The following is a 22,791-nucleotide window of genomic DNA, read 5'->3' as shown; positions in this document are numbered from 1 at the left end:
TTCAGTGGACCATGAAATTAGGATCAAAAGTCTAATTTGGCTTTAAAATTAGAAAGATCATATCATAAGCAACAAGTGTACTAAGTTTTAAGTTGATTGGACTTCAGCTTCATCAAAAACTACCTTGACCAAAAACTTTAACCTGAAGTCAGACGAACGAACGAACGAATGAACGGACGGACGAACGAACAAACGGAGCCACAGACCAGAAAACATAATGCCCCTCTACTATCGTAGGTGCTTGTAGATCTTACTTTACTAGACATTCTTGTTGCTACAATTATCTCTATCTATAATGAACTTGGTCCAGTAATTACAGTGGAAAATATATTCTAAAAATTTACAAAAATTTACAAAAAATTATGAAAATTGTTAAAAAATGACTATAAAGGGCAATAACTCCTTAAGGGGTAAACTGACAATTTTGGTCATGTTGACTTATTTGTAAATTTTACTTTGCTGAACATTATTGCTGTTTACAGTTTATCTCTATCTATTATAATATTCAAGATAATAACCAAAAACTGCAAAATTTCCTTAAAATTACTAATTCTAGGGCAGCAACCCAACAAAAGGTTGTCTGTTTTGTCTGAAAATTTCAGGGCAGATAGATTTTGACCTGATAAACAAATTATTCCCGTCAGATTTGCTCTAAATGCTTTGGTTTCAGAGATATAAGTCAAAATATACATTTAGCCCCTATGTACTATTTTTAGACATGGCAGCCATCTTGGTTAGTAAGCAGGGTCACGCCACACATTTTTAAAACTGGATACCCAAATGATGATTGTGGCCAAGTTTGGTTAAATTTGGCCTAGTAGTTTCAGAGGAGAAGATTTTTTAAAAGAATACCTAAATTTTAGAAAAATGGTTAAAAATTGACTATAAAGGGCAATAACTCCTACATGGGTCAACTGACAATTTTGATCATGTTGTCTTATTTGTAGATCTTACTTTTTTGAAAATTATTGCTGTTTACAGTTTATCTCTATCTATAATAATATTCAAGATAATAAGCAAAAACTGCAAAATTTCATTAAAATTACTAATTCAGGGGCAGCAACCCAACAACGGGTTGTCCGATTTGTCTGAAAATTTCAGGGCAGATAGATCTTGACCTAATAGTTATTTTACCCATGTCATATTTGCTCTAAATGCTTTGGTTTTAGAGTTATTAGCCAAAATCTACATTTTACCCCTATGTCCTATTTTTAGCCATGGTGGCCATCTTGGTTGGTTGGAAGGGTCACGCCACACATTTTTCAAACTATATACCCCAATGATGATTTTGGCCAAGTTTGGATTAATTTGGCCCAGTAGTTTCAGAGGAGAAGATTTTTGTAAAAGATACTAAGATTTACGAAAAACGGTTAAAATTGACTATAAAGGGCAATAACTCCTAAAGTGGTCAACTGACCATTTCGGTCATGTTGACTTATTTGTGAATCTTACTTTGCTGAACATTATTGCTGTTTACAGTTTATTTCTATCTATAATAATATTCAAGATAATAACCAAAAACAGTAAAATTTCCTTAAAATTACCAATTTAGGGGCAGCAACCCAACTACGGGTTGTCCGATTTATCTGAAAATTTCAGGGCAGATAGATCTTGACCTGCTTATCAATTTTACACTGTCAGATTTGCTCTAAATGCTTCGGTTTTTGAGTTATAAGCCAAAAACTGCATTTGACCCCTATGTTCTATTTTTAGCAATGGCGACCATGTTTGTTGATAGATCAAAACTTTGGATACAATTTATAAACTAGATACCCTAAGCAACATTCACTTAAATTTTGGAAGTATTTGGCCTAGTAGTTTCAGGGGAGAAGATTCTTGAAATAGTTTATGACGACAGACGACGACGGACGCCAAGTGATGGCATAAGCTCACTTTGGCCCTTCAGGCCACGTGAGCTAAAAATGGTTAAAGACAAAAGTTTGAGCGTTTTTTGAAAATAATGTTGATGATAGACCGTTCATGAAATACGTTGTCATCATAATGGAACTATTTCAAAAGATTTGAAGATGATCCAAATAATTTTAAAGATCACTGGTTCAATGCTTTAAATATCTTATCAATTTAAAAGTACTAGAACACACCCGCGAAATCGCGGGCATTCAGAGCGTAGTTTAAAGTATGTAAAGTGTTGTTGGAAGAATTTTGTAAAATACAGAATGACTGGAGAATTTCAGCAAAAGTATCATGATAAGTCATAGGTTATTGGGGACAGGAAAATGTTTTTTTACCCTCCACCTTTATTTCCAAAGTTCCCAATTTTTGGTTTTCTATCAATTTCAATATGAACATTCATTTAAATTAGTATGTTATGAACATTGAAGTAAGGAGCCTGTAATTTAGTGGTTGTCGTTTGTTTATGTGTTACATATTTGTTTTCGTTCATTTTTTGTACATAAATAAGGCCGCTAGTTTTCTCATTTGCATTGTTTTACATTGTCATTATGGGCCTTTTGAAGCTGAGTATGCGGTATGGGCTTTGCTCTTTGTTGAAGGCCGTACGGTGACCTATAGTTGTTAATATCTGTGTCATTTTGGTCTCTTGTGGAGAGTTGTCTTAACATGACAATCATACCACATCTTCTTTTTTTTCTTATGTAATCAATGAATTTTGTAAAAGGTTTAATGACTGAAAAATTTCATAAAAAGTTTCAAAAGTTCACATGAATAATTTTAGCGCTTATCTGTATATTATGAACATTCATTACTATATAAATAAAGCGTATTTACTTTCAATTCTAAGTTTCAGTGGCTGATCCAGAGGGGAGGGGTTCCGGGGGTTGGAACCCCCCTTTTTTTGGCCGATCAATGCATTTGAATGGGGACATATAGTTGGAACCCCCCCCCCTCTTTTTTTAAATGGCTGGATCCGCCCCTGAGTTTACTAATCGATCCATGGTGATCATTGATATAGTATACAGACCCTCTCTATTTAATAAACTCTGTGACCGCCGTGGATAGTAAACTTGAAAATGATAGCAGATAAAATTCTGAAAATACACTTTATTCAAAAACGCAAAACGGAAGTCTAATCTGACTTAAAATTTCGTACAATGACGGAACAATATCCGGATGCCTTTTTTCTCGTTTTTCTCCTAAAATAACTCAATCTGAATAATCATATGATGCGACTATGCACTGTACCAATATAGGACACAGAGGTGTGTTGATTAATTTATTCTGGAAAGAAGAGAAGCGACACCAAAAATGAGGTCTTCTTGTTTAATAGTATAGATATGAAATTTTGTAATTGCTTTTCTGAATTCGACAATTGACCAGTTCAATTTGAAATCTATTTGAATCAAGGTAAATTTATAGAGATGACCTGCTGTTGAAAAATACCTGATGAATGATTTTTTTCAGTGGTTTATGTTAGCTTAAATATATGTTTTTGTAATAGGCCTAGGTAACTATAGCTAAGTTGATAGACTAGTACATCATGTTCAATGATATTTATGTAATAACAGTAGCCCATCCAGAATTATTCAAAATGTTACAACTTACATGAACATTAGTGTACAGGTTACACTTAATAATATACATTTTCCGTTTTTACAGGAAAATAATGTTATTTCGTCTTAGATTTTATGCTTAAAAAAATCCAAATTAGAATACAAATTCCCAATTTGATGTTCAAGGGACCCATTTAAAAACACCTGGAATCATCCCTGAATATTATCTCTATCTATAATATATAGTATTTAAGATAATAACCAAATCTGCAAAATTTCCTAAAAATTACCAATTTTAGGGCAGCAACCCAACAACGGGTTGTCAGATACATCTGAAAATTTGTGAGGGGAGAGATCTTATTCTGATGGACATGTAAATCTTAAAAGGTTTGCCCTAAATGTCTTAGTTTCAAAGATATAAAGCAAAAACTGCATTTTACCACTATGTTCTAATTCTAGCCATGTCGGCCATTTTGTTTGGTAGGCGGGGGTCATCTGACACATTTTTTAAACTATATACCACAATGATAATTGTAGCCAAGTTTGGTTAAATTTGGCCAAGTAGTTTCAGAGAAGAAGATTTTTGTACAGTTTATCTCTATCTATAATAATATTCAAGATAATAACCCAAAACAGTAAAATTTCCATAAAATTACCAATTCAGGGGCAGCAACCCAACAACGGGTTGTCTGATATATCTGAAAATTTAAAGGCAGATAGATCTTGACCTGATGAACAATTTTACCCATGTCAGATTTGCTCTAAATGCTTTGATTTTTGAGTTATAAGCCAAAAACTGCATTTAACCCCTATGTTCTATTTTTAGCCATAACGGCCATCTTGGTTGGTTGACCGGGTCACCGGACACATCTTTTCAACGAGATACCCCATTGATGATTGTGGCCAAGTTTGGAATAATTTGTCCCAGTAGTTTCAGAGGAGAAGATTTTTGTAAAAGATAACTAAGATTTACGAAAAATGGTTAAAAATTTACTATAAAGGGCAATAACTCCTAAAGGGGTCAACTGACCATTTCGGTTATGTTGACTTATTTGTAAATCTTACTTTGCTGAACATTATTGCTGTTTTTACAGTTTATCTCTTTCTATAATAATATTCAAGATAATAAACCAAAACAGTAAAATTTCCATAAAATTACCAATTCAGGGGCAGCAACCCAACAACGGGTTGTCCGATTTATCTGAAAGTTTCAGGGCAGATAGATCTTGACCTGATGAACAATTTAACCTTGTCAGATTTGCTCTAAATGCTTTGGTTTTTGAGTTATAAGCCAAAAAACCGCATTTTACCCCTATGTTCTATTTTTAGCCATGGCGGCCATCTTGGTTGGTTGACCGGGTCACCAGACACATTTTTTAAACTAGATACCCCAATGATGATTGTGGCCAAGTTTGGATTAATTTGGCCTGGTAGTTTCAGAGGAGAAGATTTTTGTAAAAGTTAACGATGACGGAAGCAGGACGACGACGGACGCAGGACGACGCCGGACGCTGGACGCCAAGTGATGGGAAAAGCTCACTTGGCCCTTTGGGCCAGGTGAGCTTAAAAAAGAACAGTATAGTTAAAAAAATAAATAATCATAATTAAAAGGCATACCTTTAGTCCTTAGTACAGCAGTCTGAAATAAAGAGTAAAATGTATTGAGTGTATATCTGGAAACTTATAGAAATGTTAAAGTTTAAAAAATAAACACCAACAACCAAACGTATTCTATAATGGAAAACAAATTGATTATGATTGATTTATTTTTGGTGGCAAATGCATCTCGCTGACCTATTTCTTGCATGTCATGTTTCTTCGTAAATTTTACGCACGCCATCACGAGTTGGTTGACAGTTATGGAATAACCGTTTCACAAATGATATCGGATATGTTCCTTGCGTCGTAACTACAATCCCCTTCCCTTTCATGAATGTGACCTACCGAATTATATTATTTACAAGATTTGTTATCTCATTAGCAACACGGCGGGTGCCACATGTTGAACAGGATCTGCTTACCCTTCCTGAGCACCTGTGATCACCCCTAGTTTTGTTGGGCTTTGTGTTGTTTATTCTTTAGTTTTCTATGTTGTGTCATGCGTAATATTGTTTGTCTGTTTGTCCTTTTTAGCCTTGGCGTTGTCAGTTTATTTTCGATTTATGAGTTTGACTGTCCCTCTGGTATCTTTCGTCCCTCTTTTCATAATTGAAGGAAGCTGGAGTACCTAAATAATTTAGGGCTGCGCTTTAGCGCATGATACGCCTGTTGCTCTTTTAACTTGTCTTTTATGCTTTGAATGAATTTATATGATTAACTAGAAATATATATACAAATCAAAAGGGATGTTACATTAATATATTCACCAAAGTTTCATAAAATCCCCTTTTTTTTAAGTATAAAAATTCATTACTTAAGAAAACGTAAAATCTAAAATTTATAAAAATGGAAATGAAATCTATTATGTCAATAGATATAAACAATTTATCAAAGTTGCATAAAATTTTGTGAAAGTGTTAGTTATTGTCCCAAAATTGGAAAATCCTCCCTTTTTTAAGCATAAAAATTCATAACACAGAAATGTAAAATCTGAAATTTATAAAAATTGAAAGGGAGCTTACATCAATAGATATAAACAATTCACCAAAGTTTCATGGACATTGGTGAAATCCTTTTTGAGTTATTGTCCGAAGTGTTGAAAATCCCCCTTTTTTTTATGAATAAAGCCCCATAAATCCAAAACTTAAAATCTGAAATTTATAAAAATGGAAAGGGACCTTACATCAATAGATATAAACAATTCACCAAAGTTTCATGGACATTGGTGAAAGCCTTTTTGAGTTATTGTCCGAAGTGTTAAAAATCCCCCTTTTTTTTTATAAATAAAGCCCCATAAATCCAAAACTTATAATCTGAAATTTATAAAAATTGAAAGGGAGCTTACATCAATAGATATAAACAATTCACCAAAGTTTCATGGACATTGGTGAAAGCCTTTTTGAGTTATTGTACGAAGTGTTGATAATCCCCCCTTTTTTATGAATAAAGCCCCATAAATCCAAAACTTAAGATCTGAAATTTAAAAAAAACGAAAGGGAGCTTACGTCAATAGATATAAACAATTCACTTAAGTTTCATGGAAATTGGTGAAAGTGTTTTTGAGTTATTGTCCGAAGTGTGGACGACGGACGGACAGACGGACGGACGGACAACGGTATACCATAATACATCCCGTCTAAAAGACGACGGGCGTATAAAAAATCAACCATGTATATCCATACTAATAAGATAAAAATGAAAATCGTAGGCAGTGTGAAGGCTTTGGATAATAATATCATTACCTCGAGAAGTATAATATTAAAGTATTAATACCATTGCCTTCTGTAGACTGTGAATGTGGTATGATTACCATTAACTTAACCACTTAAACTATCCCGGCAAAACATGCATGAACTCAATATTATATAATGTACGGTACCGTGACGGATCATCAACAGAGAGAGAAAAGGCAGAATTTGTGTGTATTTATTTGTTATTATCATGATATCTGAGCACAGCTATCAATAGTCAGTTGTACATTTTCTACAACCGTTCCAGATTAATTAAGAAATAGGTAAGAAAAGGCAAAAATGAATGGTGAATTGATGAACATTGCCTCAAACTTGTTTAATTTCTCTTTTAAATTATACGCATTGTACAGAAAGAAAGTTACAGAAAAAACGATTTAATAGGTATATCGCAAGAGTTGTTACAATGGGCACAATATTTCTATTTCTGTGCATGGATCAAAAGAAATGAGTCTCGTCAAAATTGAAGGACATTAATAGTTCATATGACACAATAAAATAGATATTAACATTACACAAACTTTTTCACTTTTTTAAGTAGTCACTGAACCATGAACATGAGGTTAAGGACAATGAACATATGACCGACGGAAACTTCATAACATTAGACATATTTAAAGTATGAAGTATCCAGGTCTTCGACCTTCTAAAATATAAAGCTTTTGAGTAGTGAGCTAATGGTGCCAAGACATATTGCTATGCCTATGAAGAGCTTTCGGTGACTTAAGTCCCACTTTCAACAAAAACTAAGTTTATTTATCAGAAAATACAAATAAATATAACTAAATGTTTGCTATCATTTCGAAAAATAAATTTTGCAGGCTTAACAAAAATCAAGTCAAGGACAATTTACATATGACATCCTGCCACCTTGTTTCAAAGGCATCTGCGACCCAGTTATATATATCCTAGATAAGTACAACATAGACTTAACTACACTACCAGCGAACATCAAATTAAAACATTAATTTTGTAATTACAGTAAGCTTGTTTCTAACTTTATTTTGAACTGTTTTACCATCAGACAATCTATGATCAACTGATAACGTGCCTTGCTATAATTTGCGTGTAAATTTGAACTATATTTATTTATTTATTTAATTTTCAATAATGATACACAATGTACAGTGCATCATAAGTCTATTTAGCTGGCTGAAAATTACTTGTATATATGAATGCAATTTTTGTTATAATTCAGGTTGCCTTTCAGGGATTTGGCTATACTTTTTGGACCTTTTTGATTATAGCTCTTCATCTTTTATATAAGCTTTGGATTTCAAATATTTTGGCCACGAGCATCACTGAAGAGACATATATTGTCGAAATGCGCATCTGGTGCAAGAAAATTGGTACCGTTAATTTTATTACTACCACTGGGTCGATGCCTCTGCTGGTGGACTATTAGTCCCCGAGGGTATCACCACCCCAGTAGCCAGTACTTCGGTACTGGCATGAAAATACGGATTTTTTGTGTTATTAAAATTTACTGTTACATGTGTTACAAAATGATAGAAATTATTATAAATTAAGGAATGTATCTCCCTCATGCAAAGCTCTGATTCCTTTCAGGGATTTGGCTATACTTTTTAAACCTTTTGGATTATAGCTCTTCATCTTTTATATAAGCTTTGGATTTCAAATATTTTGGCCACGAGCATCACTGAAGAGACATATATTGTCGAAATGCGCATCTGGTGCAAGAAAATTGGTACCGTTAATTTTATTACTACCACTGGGTCGATGCCTCTGCTGGTGGTGCTCGTGGCCAAAATATTTGAAATCCAAAGCTTATATAAAAGATGAAGAGCTATAATCCAAAAGGTTTAAAAAGTATAGCCAAATCCCTGTCGAAATGCGCATCTGGTGCAAGAAAATTGGTACCGTTAATTTTATTACTACCACTGGGTCGATGCCTCTGCTGGTGGACTATTAGTCCCCGAGGGTATCACCACCCCAGTAGCCAGTACTTCGGTACTGGCATGAAAATACGGATTTTTTGTGTTATTAAAATTTACTGTTACAAAATGATAGAAATTATTATAAATTAAGGAATGTATCTCCCTCATGCAAAGCTCTGATTCCTTTCAGGGATTTGGCTATACTTTTTGGACCTTTTGGATTATAGCTCTTCATCTTTTATATAAGCTTTGGATTTCAAATATTTTGGCCACGAGCATCACTGAAGAGACATATATTGTCGAAATGCGCATCTGGTGCAGGAAAAAAAGGTACCGTTAATTTTATTAATATTAAAATATTCTATTCTATTCTATAAAACATCCAGTTATTCTTCCTTTTGAAATTCAAAAGCTTAATACAAATATTTTGTGCTGCTGCGGTATGAGGTACATATAAATAAATATATGTCTGCAAGACCATAAAACCATGCTTATCATCAGTATTAAGTATATTATAATATATATATCTACTGCAGTGTTATGCCCACTGTTTTTATCAAAAAAACTAGAACCAGAGCATATCTCGAACCTGGTAGCAAATTTTAGGACACTGTCATGATTTTACGTAGATAGTTAGTGATAACCATGATAACTGTAGTGTATTTTAAGGTTGACCTTCTACAAACATAGGTTTCACACCTACATACTGAATATTCCTTGAGATGGGAGCTATGTTAGAACAATGTCATGATAGTAGAGGAAGTGATATAATGTCATGATAGTAGAGGAAGTGATATAAAGTTTTATGCAGGACAAGTTAACATTCAATACATGTATCTCCATTCTTATGGAATCTACAGTAGAATTGACAAAGCAGTAAAATTAAAAGGTATTTTCAGTGTAAGAATCTCATATATACAAATTTGTAAACCTTGTTCTTTATCGTACACGCTAGAAAGAAATGGCAGACGTCTACTTATTTTGTTTACTTTTCAAACCAGATGCTCCGCAGGGCGCAGCTTTATACGACCGCAGAGGTTGAACCTTGAATGGTTGGGGCAAGTATGGACACAACATTCAAGCTGGATTCAGCTCTAAATTTTGATTGTGATTAAATAGTTGACACAGCATAGGTTTCTGACACAGAATGAATGTGGTCTAATGAACTTAAAAATTTTTTTTTTGCCTTTGAGCAATTCACTATGCTGTTGAATATTAATCCTCTCAAAAAAATGTTTGAAGAAATTTTCTTTTTATTTATGAAATCTGAAATGAGAAAAATTTAACCCCCCCCCCCTTCCCATTTTTTTTCTCATCCCCCTTTCCATTTTACCAAAACTGATCTCAATTCAAATTTCTAATGGAGTTTGCAACAATAACTACTCATTTAAATACATCATAAAATATTAAAATGTAACAAAAGGTGCTTGTTATCACTGAATGGTAAAGATTGTTTTAATTTATCAGTTGATAGTAAAAGTGAATTTACATTGTATATTGTATAAAACAATGATTTAAGTTGACTCAACTACTATTCTGGACAAAGAAAGATAACTCCAATCAATTGAAAATTTCTTGCTATTGCACAATATTGTGCAATTAGATATTTCTGGCTATTGTGCAATACTCATAGATGCCAACCCCCTTTTGACACAATCAGTAACAAACTATCAAATTTTCCGTATTTTTGAAAAGTTTTCAGTAATCTTTCATAAACGTGCATTTACCAATAAAAATTACTGACTTAGTGGTTGCAAAGTGATGTACACTAAAATTTGTCATTTAACATGTTGTCTGTAGTATGTATTCCATTCATTAATTGTTCAGATGTTCTCGACTCAAACATTTTTGTTTTGTCAAGGAGAAGTAGAGAAAGGGGGAAAGCTACTTAATAAAATGCAAGTTTGCCTCTTCGGAAGTCAGTTAGTTACCCAACAATAGGTTGATAACTCCCGAGAAACCAGAAGCATTACATTGGCGTTTCCTAAATACTGGACCAGGACGGAAAAGTAATGATATAAATCCGCGTTTTACAAAATTGAACGTCGATGATTGGGAATCCGTAACTATTCGACTTTGACCGTAATAGCGTAGTTTTTATCGCAAAATCGGAAAAACTACGGAAAAATCGTAATGGTTGGCATCTATGAATACTGTGCAATTGAAGATTTCTTGCTATTGCGCAATACTGAGCAATTGAAAATTTCTTGATATTGCACAATACTGTGCAATTTATTGTGCAATTGAAGATTTCTTGCTATTGCTGAATACTGTGCAATTGAAAATTTCTTGCTATTGCACAATACTTAATATAATAATTTTGGATCCTGATTTGAACCAACTTGAAAACTGGGCCCATAAACAAAAATCTAAGTACATGTTTAGATTCAGCATATCAAAAAAGCCCAAGAATTCAACTTTTGTTAAAATCAAATTTAGTTTAATTTTGGACCCTTTGGACTTTAATGTAGACAAATTTGGAAACGGGACCAAAAATTAAGAATCTACATACACAGTTAGATCTGGCATATCAAAGAACCCCAATTATTCAATTTTTGATGAAATCAAACAAAGTTTAATTTTGGACCCCGATTTGGACCAACTTGAAAACTGGGCCAATAATCAAAATCTAAGTTCATTTTTAGATTCAACAAATTAAAGAACCCCAAGGATTCAATTTTTGTTAAAAAATCAAACTAAGTTTAATTTTGGACCCTTTGGACCTTAATGTAGACCAATTTGAAAACAGGACCAAAAATTAAGAATCTACATACACAGTTAGATTTAGCATATCAAAGAACCCCAATTATTCAATTTTTTATGAAATCCAACAAAGTTCAATTTTGGGACCCTTTGGGCCCCTTATTCCTAAACTGTTGGGACCAAAACTCCCAAAATCAAACCCAACCTTCCTTTTATGGTCATAAACCTTGTGTTTAAATTTCATAGATTTCTATTTACTTATACTTAAGTTATGGTGCGAAAACCAAGAATATGCTTATTTGGGCCCCTTTTTGGACCCTAATTCCTAAAATATTGGGACCAAAACTCCCAAAATCAATCCCAACCTTCATTTTGTGGTCATAAACCTTGTGTCAAAATTTCATCAATTTCTATTCATTATTACTAAAGTTAGAGTGCGAAAACTAAAAGTATTCGGACGACGACGACGACGCCAACATGATAGCAATATACGACGAAAAATTAAAATTTTTGCGGTCGTATAAAAATCATGTATCAATAAACTAATGAATTCAAAATGGCAGATAACCTTAGTGGAAGGACGACAAAGCTTATAATGTGGCGCCTCACACAAATTGGGTTGTCTTATCAAACTAGTAATAAAAAATAGATTGCATTATATTTCAAGATATTTTTTTAAGCCTTGCAAAATGTTTAAAGCTTGAAATCTACTATTTTGGAGTATCCTGGTTTTGTGTCATTTGATTAACTTAGTTTTATATCACTTTACATTTTGGAATTGGATGTGTACCTGTTATATTCTTGATATAAGCATATGTAATTTAAAAGCATGTGTACCTGTAAGTATTCCATCACTTCTTTATACTGTCCCTCTTTTTCTGCTGCCGCTAGATCATACGGAGTCTTACCCTGAAACACAAAAAAAATTGTGTATTGCTTTTCTCCGTTAATTACAAATAAGACTTGTATATCTCATATCTCATTATGAGTAACTAAGACCATAATAGTTGAGTGGTGCTTTAATGTTATTTTACATGTGCTCGACTTATTATGTCTAGTTTATAACGCATAACTAATGCAACATCATTCCAATCCTTTTGATAGGCACTCTGTCTGCTAAAGTAACGTCGTAATTTTACGATCTGCCGTCATACAATATTTAGTTTGTATTGACACTTGTTATCGCAATTGCAAATAGAATTACTGAATTGAGATTTAAACAGTCTCCGGGACAAGTTTGCAATTCCGCTGAGTGCAAAAGTTGTCACCTTAATTTTTGGAGTTAAGTCAAAACAAAGTTGATAACTTGGTTGGTATTGGTTCCCTGATATTTGTCCTAAAATTTTTTTGATCTAGCACCACTGTTGAAAAAGTTATGCCCCTTTTTTCAACAATTTCCTCAGAGGAAAAGTACTTTTCCTCAAGGGAAATCAAATTTCCCTGAAGGAAAAAGATTTTTCCTCAAGGGAAATTGTTTTTTCCTCAAGGGAAAAAGATTTCCCTTAGGGAATTTGCTGCATAATTATTTCCTTTGAGGAAATTCTATTTCCTTAGAGGAAATTCTATTTCCTTAGAGGAAATTCTTTTTCCTTTGAGGAAACTTGCAGCTTCAAATTTTCCTTGGAGGAAATACTTTTTCCTGTGAGGAAATTTGTAGCTTCAAATTTTCCTTGGAGGAAATACTTTTTCCTGTGAGGAAATTTTTGACAAACACTTTTCCTTGGAGGAAAATTCAAGACAACAAATTTCCTCTAAGGAAATCATTGATCTTCAAATTTCCTCTAGGGAAATTTCTGAACATCAAATTTCCCTTAAGGAAATGTTTTTCCTCTATGGAAATTTCATAACAGTACAAACAGTATTAATATATTTTCTCCTAGACTGAATTATTGATACAAAAGATAATTAAAACTTTAATACTGTAATACAAATTTTCATGGTGAGTATTAAACATACAAAAACAAAAGGCTGACTGTTTAGCATGTTTAAGACAATACAATAATAAGCAAAATGCTATGAATATCATACCATTTGTGATGTTATTAATATTGTGCTCATATTTGCATATTAAATAAAATAAACACTTTTCATGTCAAATTAACTTGTCTTCTGTTTCAGCTGCTGTGTATTCGACCCCCTACATAACAGTTCAGTGCATAAATAATTCAACCCACAAGACATCTTCCTTCAATTGGTTGAATAAATTTTGGCAACGTATGTTCTTCAAACATCTTCTTTGTATATTTGATATGATGGAGCCATGTACATGAATTGATAAAGCAGGTGTTTATTTCGACAACAAACATGACAAAGATACTATTTTTTTTCTTAATTTCTCCATTATCCATCAGTTAATATGAATGTAGGTTGTTACATTTTACACAATTGTGTTCTTTGATAGTACTCCATTTTGTTTATAGCAATTTTGTAGGATTTTTTCTATTTCTTTTTCCAGAAAAACACACAGTTGAGTTCATTTCACATTAATAATCCAATTAGCACATTATGTAGAAAAGTATTAACAATTAAGTTTCCTCTTCAGTATAGACCTGCAGGACCTGTTGATGATCATAAAAACCAAGATATCTGACCTATAAATACACAAAATAAAAAAAAAATGTTATAAATGGAGAAAAAAACAGCAATATAAATAAGCTTATTTTATCATGTTTTAATGAACATTTTGAGAAACTTTCATTTGATATTCTTACTTGTCATGCTTATGAGTTCTCTTATTTCAGTGCTTTGTGTCCAAGATTTAATATTCATTGTTTAGTGCCTTGCAGTGATATTTAAAGTTGAGCCACTTGCAATAGTTGTTATAGAACGTTCATATGTTGTGTTAATATTTGAACCACTGTCCTATATTATGGTCAGGTTGAGTGCTCACAGACATGAGGCCTAAATTAATATATTGTTTGTTTCCCTAATCCCTATTCTGACAAGCCAGGTGTGGGTAGGTAGGTAGGTAAATAATTTTATTTTTCCCAAAAGCCTGAATATTATCGGATGATCCGGCAAGCCCGAAAATCAGAAATGAATAAAATAATATTTGGCTTAGTTTTGACAATAAAATTTTATGAGTAGGGCCATTTTTGCAGGGTCGGTCAGGATTGGAGAACAAACAATATTTTATATTAGGCATGATTTTTTTTTATTAATTGTTATTGACTTTGAACATGTTGAACTAAATTGGATTGTTTAAATCTTTATATGTTGAGATCTTTAATGGATGACCTATAAAGGAAGTGTTTTCTCATTATTGAAGGCAGGCCCATGATTGGCCTTTAATTTCTTGCATCCGCTTCATTGAACTCTGGTGGATAAGTCACTCATTTACCATACCACATTTTCTTATTTTTATATGAGTCATCATTCAAAGGCAATTTCTTTTATTACCTGATTACTGTAATTCAGAAATTATCGAAACTTTTTAGTAATGCGAATAATGTGACTGGGTGAGTATTGCAAAAATAAGAAATCATATTTTGATAACAGAAACATATATATATATATCATGTAACTATATAGATCTTTATGCAGATTTTTTTTGTAATCACAATAAGTTGTCCCTTCCCTGAAAAATCTGAATTTACAGTATATAGAAGTGGTCTTACCATTTAGGCCTTGTTGTATTCTGTTTATCTTGTTTTGCGCTCATTTCTATTGTAACTGTTTATATTTTTCATCATTTTTCTATATTTCTTGTCCTATAAAACATAAAAAGGGTAAAAACTATTATAAAACATCAGTTTGTGTTTTTCTTTATATTCAGTTATATTTAAAAAGAATGGAATATTTGTGCTATTTCATTTCACAAACTTTTTGCCAGTCATGACTTTCAAAGACTTTCACCCTGGTCAATAGTTTAAAAAACAAACATTCCCATACTTTTTCTTTGTGTTCGTACTAATTTTTCATTTGACAACAAAGACATGATTCAACTATTCTTCTAAAATTTGTTTCGCTTGACTACGTTAAACTCTGAAATATTGTTAACAGTATAATCTGTATGTGTCTCACTTGTCAAAATTTCAAATTAATATATAAATCAGATAAAAATGCTATGCATGGCTCAGCTTGATACAAACGTACAGGTTGAACCCAGAACAGTTGGGGCAAGTATGGACACAACATTCAAGCTCGATACAACTCTGAATTTTAATTTTGGATTGTGATTCAATAGTTGATGCAGCATAGGTTTCTGACACAGAATGAATGCGGTCCAAGTACTTAAAAATTTTAAATTGACAATTAACCTCTAAAATGGTCCAATATTCAAAATCTCAATACATGGTTAGATGCAGCATATCAACATGATCAAAGAACCCCAATAATTCATTTTTTGGTGAAATCAAATAAAGTTAAATTTTGGACCTTTTAGAACTCAATGTGGACCAATTTGATAATGGGTCAAAATATCAAAAATCTTAATGAATGGTTAGATTCAGCATATCAAAGAGCCCCATATAATCAATTTTTGTTGAAATCAAACAAAGTAAAATTTTGGACCCCGATTTGGATCAACTTGAATTTGGGCCCATAATAAAAAAATCTAAGTAAATATTCAGATTCAGCATATTAATCTGAACACCAAGAATTTAAATATTGTTAAAATCAAAATAAGTTTAATTTTGGACCCTTTTGACCTTAAGGTAGACCAATTTAAACAGGACCAAAAAACTAGGAATCTAAATACACAGTTAGATTTGGCATATATCAAAGAACTCCAATAATTCAATTTTCTATAAAATCAAACAAAAAAGTTTAATATTGGCCCCTATTGGCCCCTTATTCATGTAATTCCTAAACTCTGAACAAAAACTCTGGTCACAAACCTTGTGTTTGAATTTCATAGATTTCTATTACTTGTACTAAAGTTATTAAGCGAAAACTAAATGTCCTGGGACAACGACGACTACATGATAAAATTGAGAATGGAAAAAGGGAATGTGTCAAAGAGACAACAACCTGACCATAGATTTGAGGGTTGGAATCCTTTTCTTTTACCGAGCAATGCATTTGAATGAGAGATATAGTTAGAACCCCTCTTTGCTCTTGGTTGGGACCCCCCTTTTAAAATGGCTGGATCCGCCCCTGAGAAGCATTATAGAAAAATCTATAAGCTTTAACTCAAAATAAGGATAATTTTATTTTAAAAGGGCAGGCACAGATCCAGAGGGGGGTTCAAGGGATTGGAACCCCCCTTTTTTTGGATAATCAATGCATTTGAATAGGGACATGTAATTGGACCCCCCACCCCTTTTTAAAATGACTGGATCCGCCCCTTAAGGGTCTATAATTAAGTTTGACAACATCAGACGACATACTACTTTATCAAAAAAAAAAATACCACATTTCATCCAATTTAATTTCATCCCTTACTTGCTACATGTATTTCATCCATAATATTTAAAGAAATAAATTTGGGAGGAGTATGATTTTAATTCATTTGTAATTTGCAAGTTATTAACTATCCAAACTAGAGACCTAATAGAGTAGATATACTTGACTAATTTAAATCAAACTTGGGGTGACTGGGAACAAAGATTTAAGGGAATAGATGACAGTTTACCTACAATGACCTAGTTTCATAGCAATAGCATACATTAATAAAGACTACATGGTCATTCTTATGTTTAAACGTGGTTTAAACTTTGGGTGTTCATTTTTTAATGTTTAACATGTTTAAAGCTAACAATTTCAACTACATACATGTATCAAGATTTGATCCTACATTATTTAAATATTGAAAAAAATAGCTTTTTAAATTTGGATCTATATATAATTGTGAATGTCACATGGATGTATTTTAATGTAAAGCATCTGAAAAATCATTAGCCGTCTCATATTTATTTCAGTTCTTCAAAAGGCAAATTTATATGAGCTTATGCTGAAAATAGAGATTTCTTATTAAGGAGAAATCCCTGCCCCCCTTTTTGTGTGAAAATTTTGGTTGATTATATAGGGAATCACAGAAACATGACTGAGGCAAGCATCCCCCATCTGAACCCCCCCCCCCCCCCATAATATGTTTTTTTAGCTTGTGTAGGTGTAAGTCAGTAAGGAGGCAACCATTTGATTTGTAGGCCGGGTGAAAAATGTGATTAATCTTGCTTTGTAAACTTGTGCTATAAATAAAAATTACCAATCCATTAAAAAATCCGTGAGCCCAATCTCATCCAGTGAAATAGATTATAGTCTGTTTTCGAAGTTGTATATGGAAGTAGGTTAGTAGTCCAGATAATTATGACGCATTGCAAGGCATTTTTTCTAAGGAGAAGTGTAGAATGGGGGAATGGAACCAATAAATTGATCGGATCCGAAATGTTCTTCCCAGTAAAGGAGCACCTATTATTTTGTAGGTAATTATTATTAGTGTCGGTGGTCTCACAAGTAAATCAGAGTGAATATTGCATGCACATTAAAATTAGCAGAGAAGAGACAATTATCAACTTGTGTATTATTCATTTTCTCGCAGTTATTTACGGTAAATCAGCTATATAGACATAGGAAGATGTGGTGTATGTATATATATATATATATATCCGAAAACAGGTGTTCGGTTCTAGTACTATATAGTGGCTATAGTATATGACTTTTAAATAACAATTATCAATTATATCTGTATTCTGTGGCGGGTCGAAGGGGATGGAATCCGGGGTAAGCCTCCCCTAGCATTTTGTGAGCAATCATTGCATAAATGATAATCTCGGGAATCCTCTCAAGTTCCTATATACAAAGTGATAGGACGTTCCGTTGGAATAGGTTACCTGTGCATCAGGAAAAGTTTTAAGGCATAGCGTGAAAAGGTAACCTATTCCAACGGAACCGAACGTCCTATCACCTTGTATATAGGAACCTTAAAAATAGATGTGAATAGGTCGGGAAAAACTCTCTTTTGACACTTAGGTATTGCACTGTTGCATTACACACCAATCAAAACGCAAACAATATGGGAAAAGATAACATTTTAACCTACACAATATATGAATAAGGTATACACTTTTGAAATCTAAATTATATGAAAAGGGTGGGGTAACAGAAAACCAGCGGCAACGACACCCCTTATTTAATGGAGACATGTAGTTGGAACCCCCTTTATCATGGCTGGATCCGCCCATGATTTTACAATTCAATTCAATGTTTTATTAAAGTCTCATCTCTCAACAAGTACAATCAATCTTTATACATTGTAAAATAACACTAGTTAAAATGAGAGCCATTCTATACAGAATTATAAGAGACTATTAAAATGCATAGATATAATATACAATATGAAATAAAATACTATTTACAATATATAAAATTTCTACGTCTTTTTAAAATCAAATGACAGGTTTTGGCACATACACGTATCATATTTACATCTGAGAATAAAAACACTAACTTTTGATTATCATCTAAAGTATTAAAATTATCATTAAAAGTTTCAGCAGCATAATATAAATGGTTTCTAAAATCGTCATAAAGAGGACATCTTAATAAAACATGCGCTTCATCTTCAATAAAAACGTCACATTTATGGCACACTCTATTTTCTAAAACAATATTTTCATATCTCCCTGTTTCAATTCTTAGGGGAGCAACACCACATCTAAATTTGGCGAAAGCACTTCTATGACTGAAGGGTAAAGCTGTTTTGCAGTATTCCTCCGGTTCAAAATTTTCCTTAAACAGTCTGTAAGTTCGTAGCTTATTGCCACCTCTGCCCGATATAGATTTATCAGAATGTAAAACAGTATGCCAATTATCGACATGTTTTTCGTGTAATTTTGACATACATTTTTTTATAACATAGTTAGTGTCCATATTTTCGGGACACGTTAAATTACTTAAATTTAGTTCACAGAAGGTTTTCTTTACTAAAAAATTCCAGTTTTTAACACACTTATGCTTAATACTCATACTATCAGCCCACTTGTGAATTTTTGCATTTAACCGATTTGAGCTCATGTTATTTAATCTACACCACAAACGTATAATACTTTTCCACTGCTTATCAAAAATAGGTGTTATACCTAAGTCTCCAGTAACTGCAGCATTTGGTGCATATTTTCCTACTCCGAGAAAAAATCTACAAGCCCTATTACATGTAAATCAAGCCCCGGGTATTTGTTGGCATAACGGTAACCACGAAAGGGGGGGGGGGCTAATTAAAAGCACGAGGAATTATAAATATACAATTCAACAGGGGCAGAGTGCATCGAGGAATGGGAATTAAAATTGTCTCTTCACGATGATCGAAAAAAGTATCTTGCACGTTATTTTCATCATCTTGTCTGAAACACTCTGAATAATGAGCTTCAAGGCGAAAACAAGGCATGTGAAATACTAATAACATACACTTCTTTTTTTATACGTTGTATGGACAAACCCATAAATCCCTCAACAAAAATTGCTTGATTCATGTCATATCAAATAAATTACAGCGCGGAAAGGTAACTTTAATTTAATATCAAAACTAAATTTTTGTTATATTTTTCAATAAATTTATAAATCTTAATTAGGCATGCGTTGCGTGAGTTTCATTTCATGAGACCTACACAGATTTCTATAAAACAAATCAAAAATTATAAATACAGTTTTTCAATTCTTTCCGGCATAGATAAAAAAAAATATGTATATAATCTATATACGATTTGGTTGAATTATTTCACTTCATTTTAATGATAAATCCTTTAGTTCTTAAATTTTTAATTAAAATGAATTTATCATTTTGATATCTAACGATAAACTTTTTAAATTGAAGTGACATGGTCAGTAACTTAATTAGTTGCATGGCTGATTACCATCTTACAGGTGACCCAGTAATTTTCCATATGACAGTAGCGTGTACCCTCGGGGTTATATCGGGGTGTGTATAACTTATTTTCTGGGGAACATCCTGTCCACGTGTAGTACTTAGCATATATTGCAACAGATGACATTAAACAAATTTTCTTTGTAGCATCGGAGGCAATTTCATGTTCGACCACACAAAATATTTCACAAAAAAGATATGATAAAATCAAAAGAAAAAGATAAAGAAATATTTAAAACAAATAAAGGTGGAATTGAGTAAACGGGGATTCGTGTTTTTATGAGCTTATTTTCAGTGGACAACAACAAATGGAAGTTTTTAACGACCTTGTGTGACCTATAGTTGTTAATGTTTGTGTCATTTTGGTCTTTTGTGGATAGTTGTCTCATTGGCAATCATACCACATCTTTTTGACTGGCTATATACATGATATAATATATATAGCACTTACACGGTCGGTCCAGTGGATATATTTCATACTAGATAACTTATACAGTAATTCTTTTTATATATATGAAAATTATTGTCCGATCTGATACACGTACCTATAATGTACAGAATTTTGAACAGCTTCAAATATATGGGGTTCGTAGAAACACCGCAAAGGACCTCCTTAGTGCACTAAGAACAAAAATGTGCACTAAGGACCTACTCCTTTCATAATTTTAAATTATATTTTTGTAATGTTTTCTCGACACGTGCCTCAAAAAGTTGATTGTCACCTTTAGTATAATCGATAGCAATTCATGTTCGCTCAACCTTGGCCCGTGAATAATCTACTAGAATACTGATTAAACATGTATATGGTATTTCAAATTGTTCTCTATTTTTTTTTCATTTGTTTGTTTTTGCCGTATTTATTCTGTCTGCTATATTTTTTACTTCTAAATTAATAGCGTATTTTCAACTCTTTTCAGTTTGGGATTTTTCATCCTTTTAATTTTAAAAAGACAAATAATTGTGAACACTTCACGGAAAAGTGAGGATTGATATTTGGTTGCTTAACGTCCAGTTGCCAATACTTCATTCATTTTTCTAATGTTAAGAACTATGCCATTTATCAATATTTCCATTTGAGCGTTACTGATGAGTCTTGTGTAGACGAAACGCGCGTCTGGCGTACTAAATTATAATCCTGGTACTTTTGATAACTATCACAGCAATGTTTTTAAGCATGTTTAGGAAAGGAACATATTTCTGATTCGATGTTTATATACAAATGCATTACAAGTATAAATATGTATAGGTTGATGTTTAGTCCCTTCGATGTTTTAGACTGTAAATAAATTATGACCAATTTATTTCTGACATCTTCTTCATTTTTAACTTTTGTGGATAGGTGTTTCATTGACAGCCGTACCACATCTCCTTTCCTTTATTTTTGTTGTTTATATTTTTTAATTCACTTTCCTTGTCTTTTAAAATATATTTATTCCATTATTTTTATTTGATGCCGAAAATAAGAATACGAAGTTATTTGTTAAATGCTATAAATAAGCGAAGTAAAACAACCGTTAATAATTATGTATATGAGCATTATATCTATTTATAAAATATTTTAAATACAAGCAGACATACCATTTGTGACACCAATTTCATTTATTTCCAAATCTTAAAATCATACATTTCCGTTCTTTAGCGTTTCTTAATAATGGCAGAACGGGCTTAAGAGTCATATGATTAAGTTAACTAAATAATTTAGTTTTCCCACATCATTAGCGGATTTAGGGGGTTAAAGCGAGCCCCCCCCCCCACCCCCCATCCCCGGTTGAAAATCTGAAAATATTTTTTGTATTAACCATTTCTTGTTTTAATGTTATCTTTACTATAATTTGAATATCTAGCACTGAATAGGGTGACACGTTGTCGCTACACTTCTTTAAATATACACAAGTCATAATAACATTGGCCAGAGGGTAACTTGATAATTAGAGGACCAAAGGATTTAATTAAGACAATCCAAGGCTGCTATCTCTATATTTTATTATATATATCTTTATTAGCCTCCCTTAGAGTGATACAACAATTGCAAAACGGGTAGATACGATCTGTAATCAAATAATTAACCTTATAAAATTAATACTTAAAATTTTATTTAGAGTAACCATATGCCGGATGAACAAAAAGTGTGCCATTTATTGAAAAACATATGGTTTGGTATAACATGAAAACTTCTCTAGTGTTTTAAACATTTCTCACATAACCCCTCCCACAAACCCCCACTTCAAGCTCTGGATCCGCGCCTGCCCATAGTGCTTATTACATTATTAAATAAAATGGTATTCATCTTCAATTGTTGAAATAAAGATGAATTGTTAAAAAAAAGCATTGACACCAGTTTAAAGTTATCGTTCATAGAAGACAGTTATGATTTATTCTATAATTCTCTTTTTAAAACGTAATATAATTTTACCTCTTGGAGTTTTTCTATATGTTACTTCTGTAATCGGATTTTGAAGAACCCCATGGACACCACATACTCTCAAATGTCTTTCAAGGAATAATGATAGTATGTAAACTCTTGTGTTGTTAGTAAGGAAATGAAATATCAAAAGCATTTGTTTCTCAAT

At 32.6% G+C, this 22,791-nt stretch overlaps 1 protein-coding gene and 1 long non-coding RNA gene across 2 annotated transcripts in view; both read right to left on the bottom strand.

Annotated features, from left to right (window-relative positions):
* Positions 1–22,791, bottom strand: part of LOC139499564 (uncharacterized) — a 690,384-nt gene that overhangs the window by 317,821 nt on the left and 349,772 nt on the right. Inside the window, exon 14 of the mRNA XM_071288298.1 lies at positions 12,256–12,327. Within this exon, the coding sequence (XP_071144399.1) occupies positions 12,256–12,327 (72 nt within the window). The remainder of the gene's footprint in view (positions 1–12,255; positions 12,328–22,791) is intronic.
* On the bottom strand, positions 13,319–17,948 carry LOC139498858 (uncharacterized). Its single transcript, XR_011658028.1, has 3 exons — positions 17,567–17,948; positions 15,036–15,128; positions 13,319–14,009 (listed from the first exon to the last, which is right to left on the bottom strand). It is a non-coding gene; the product is annotated as an uncharacterized lncRNA (long non-coding RNA).

This window comes from Mytilus edulis, chromosome 12, assembly GCF_963676685.1.
Source record: "Mytilus edulis chromosome 12, xbMytEdul2.2, whole genome shotgun sequence".
Lineage (NCBI taxonomy): Eukaryota > Metazoa > Mollusca > Bivalvia > Mytilida > Mytilidae > Mytilus > Mytilus edulis.
This window is presented reverse-complemented; position numbering and strand designations above follow the sequence as displayed.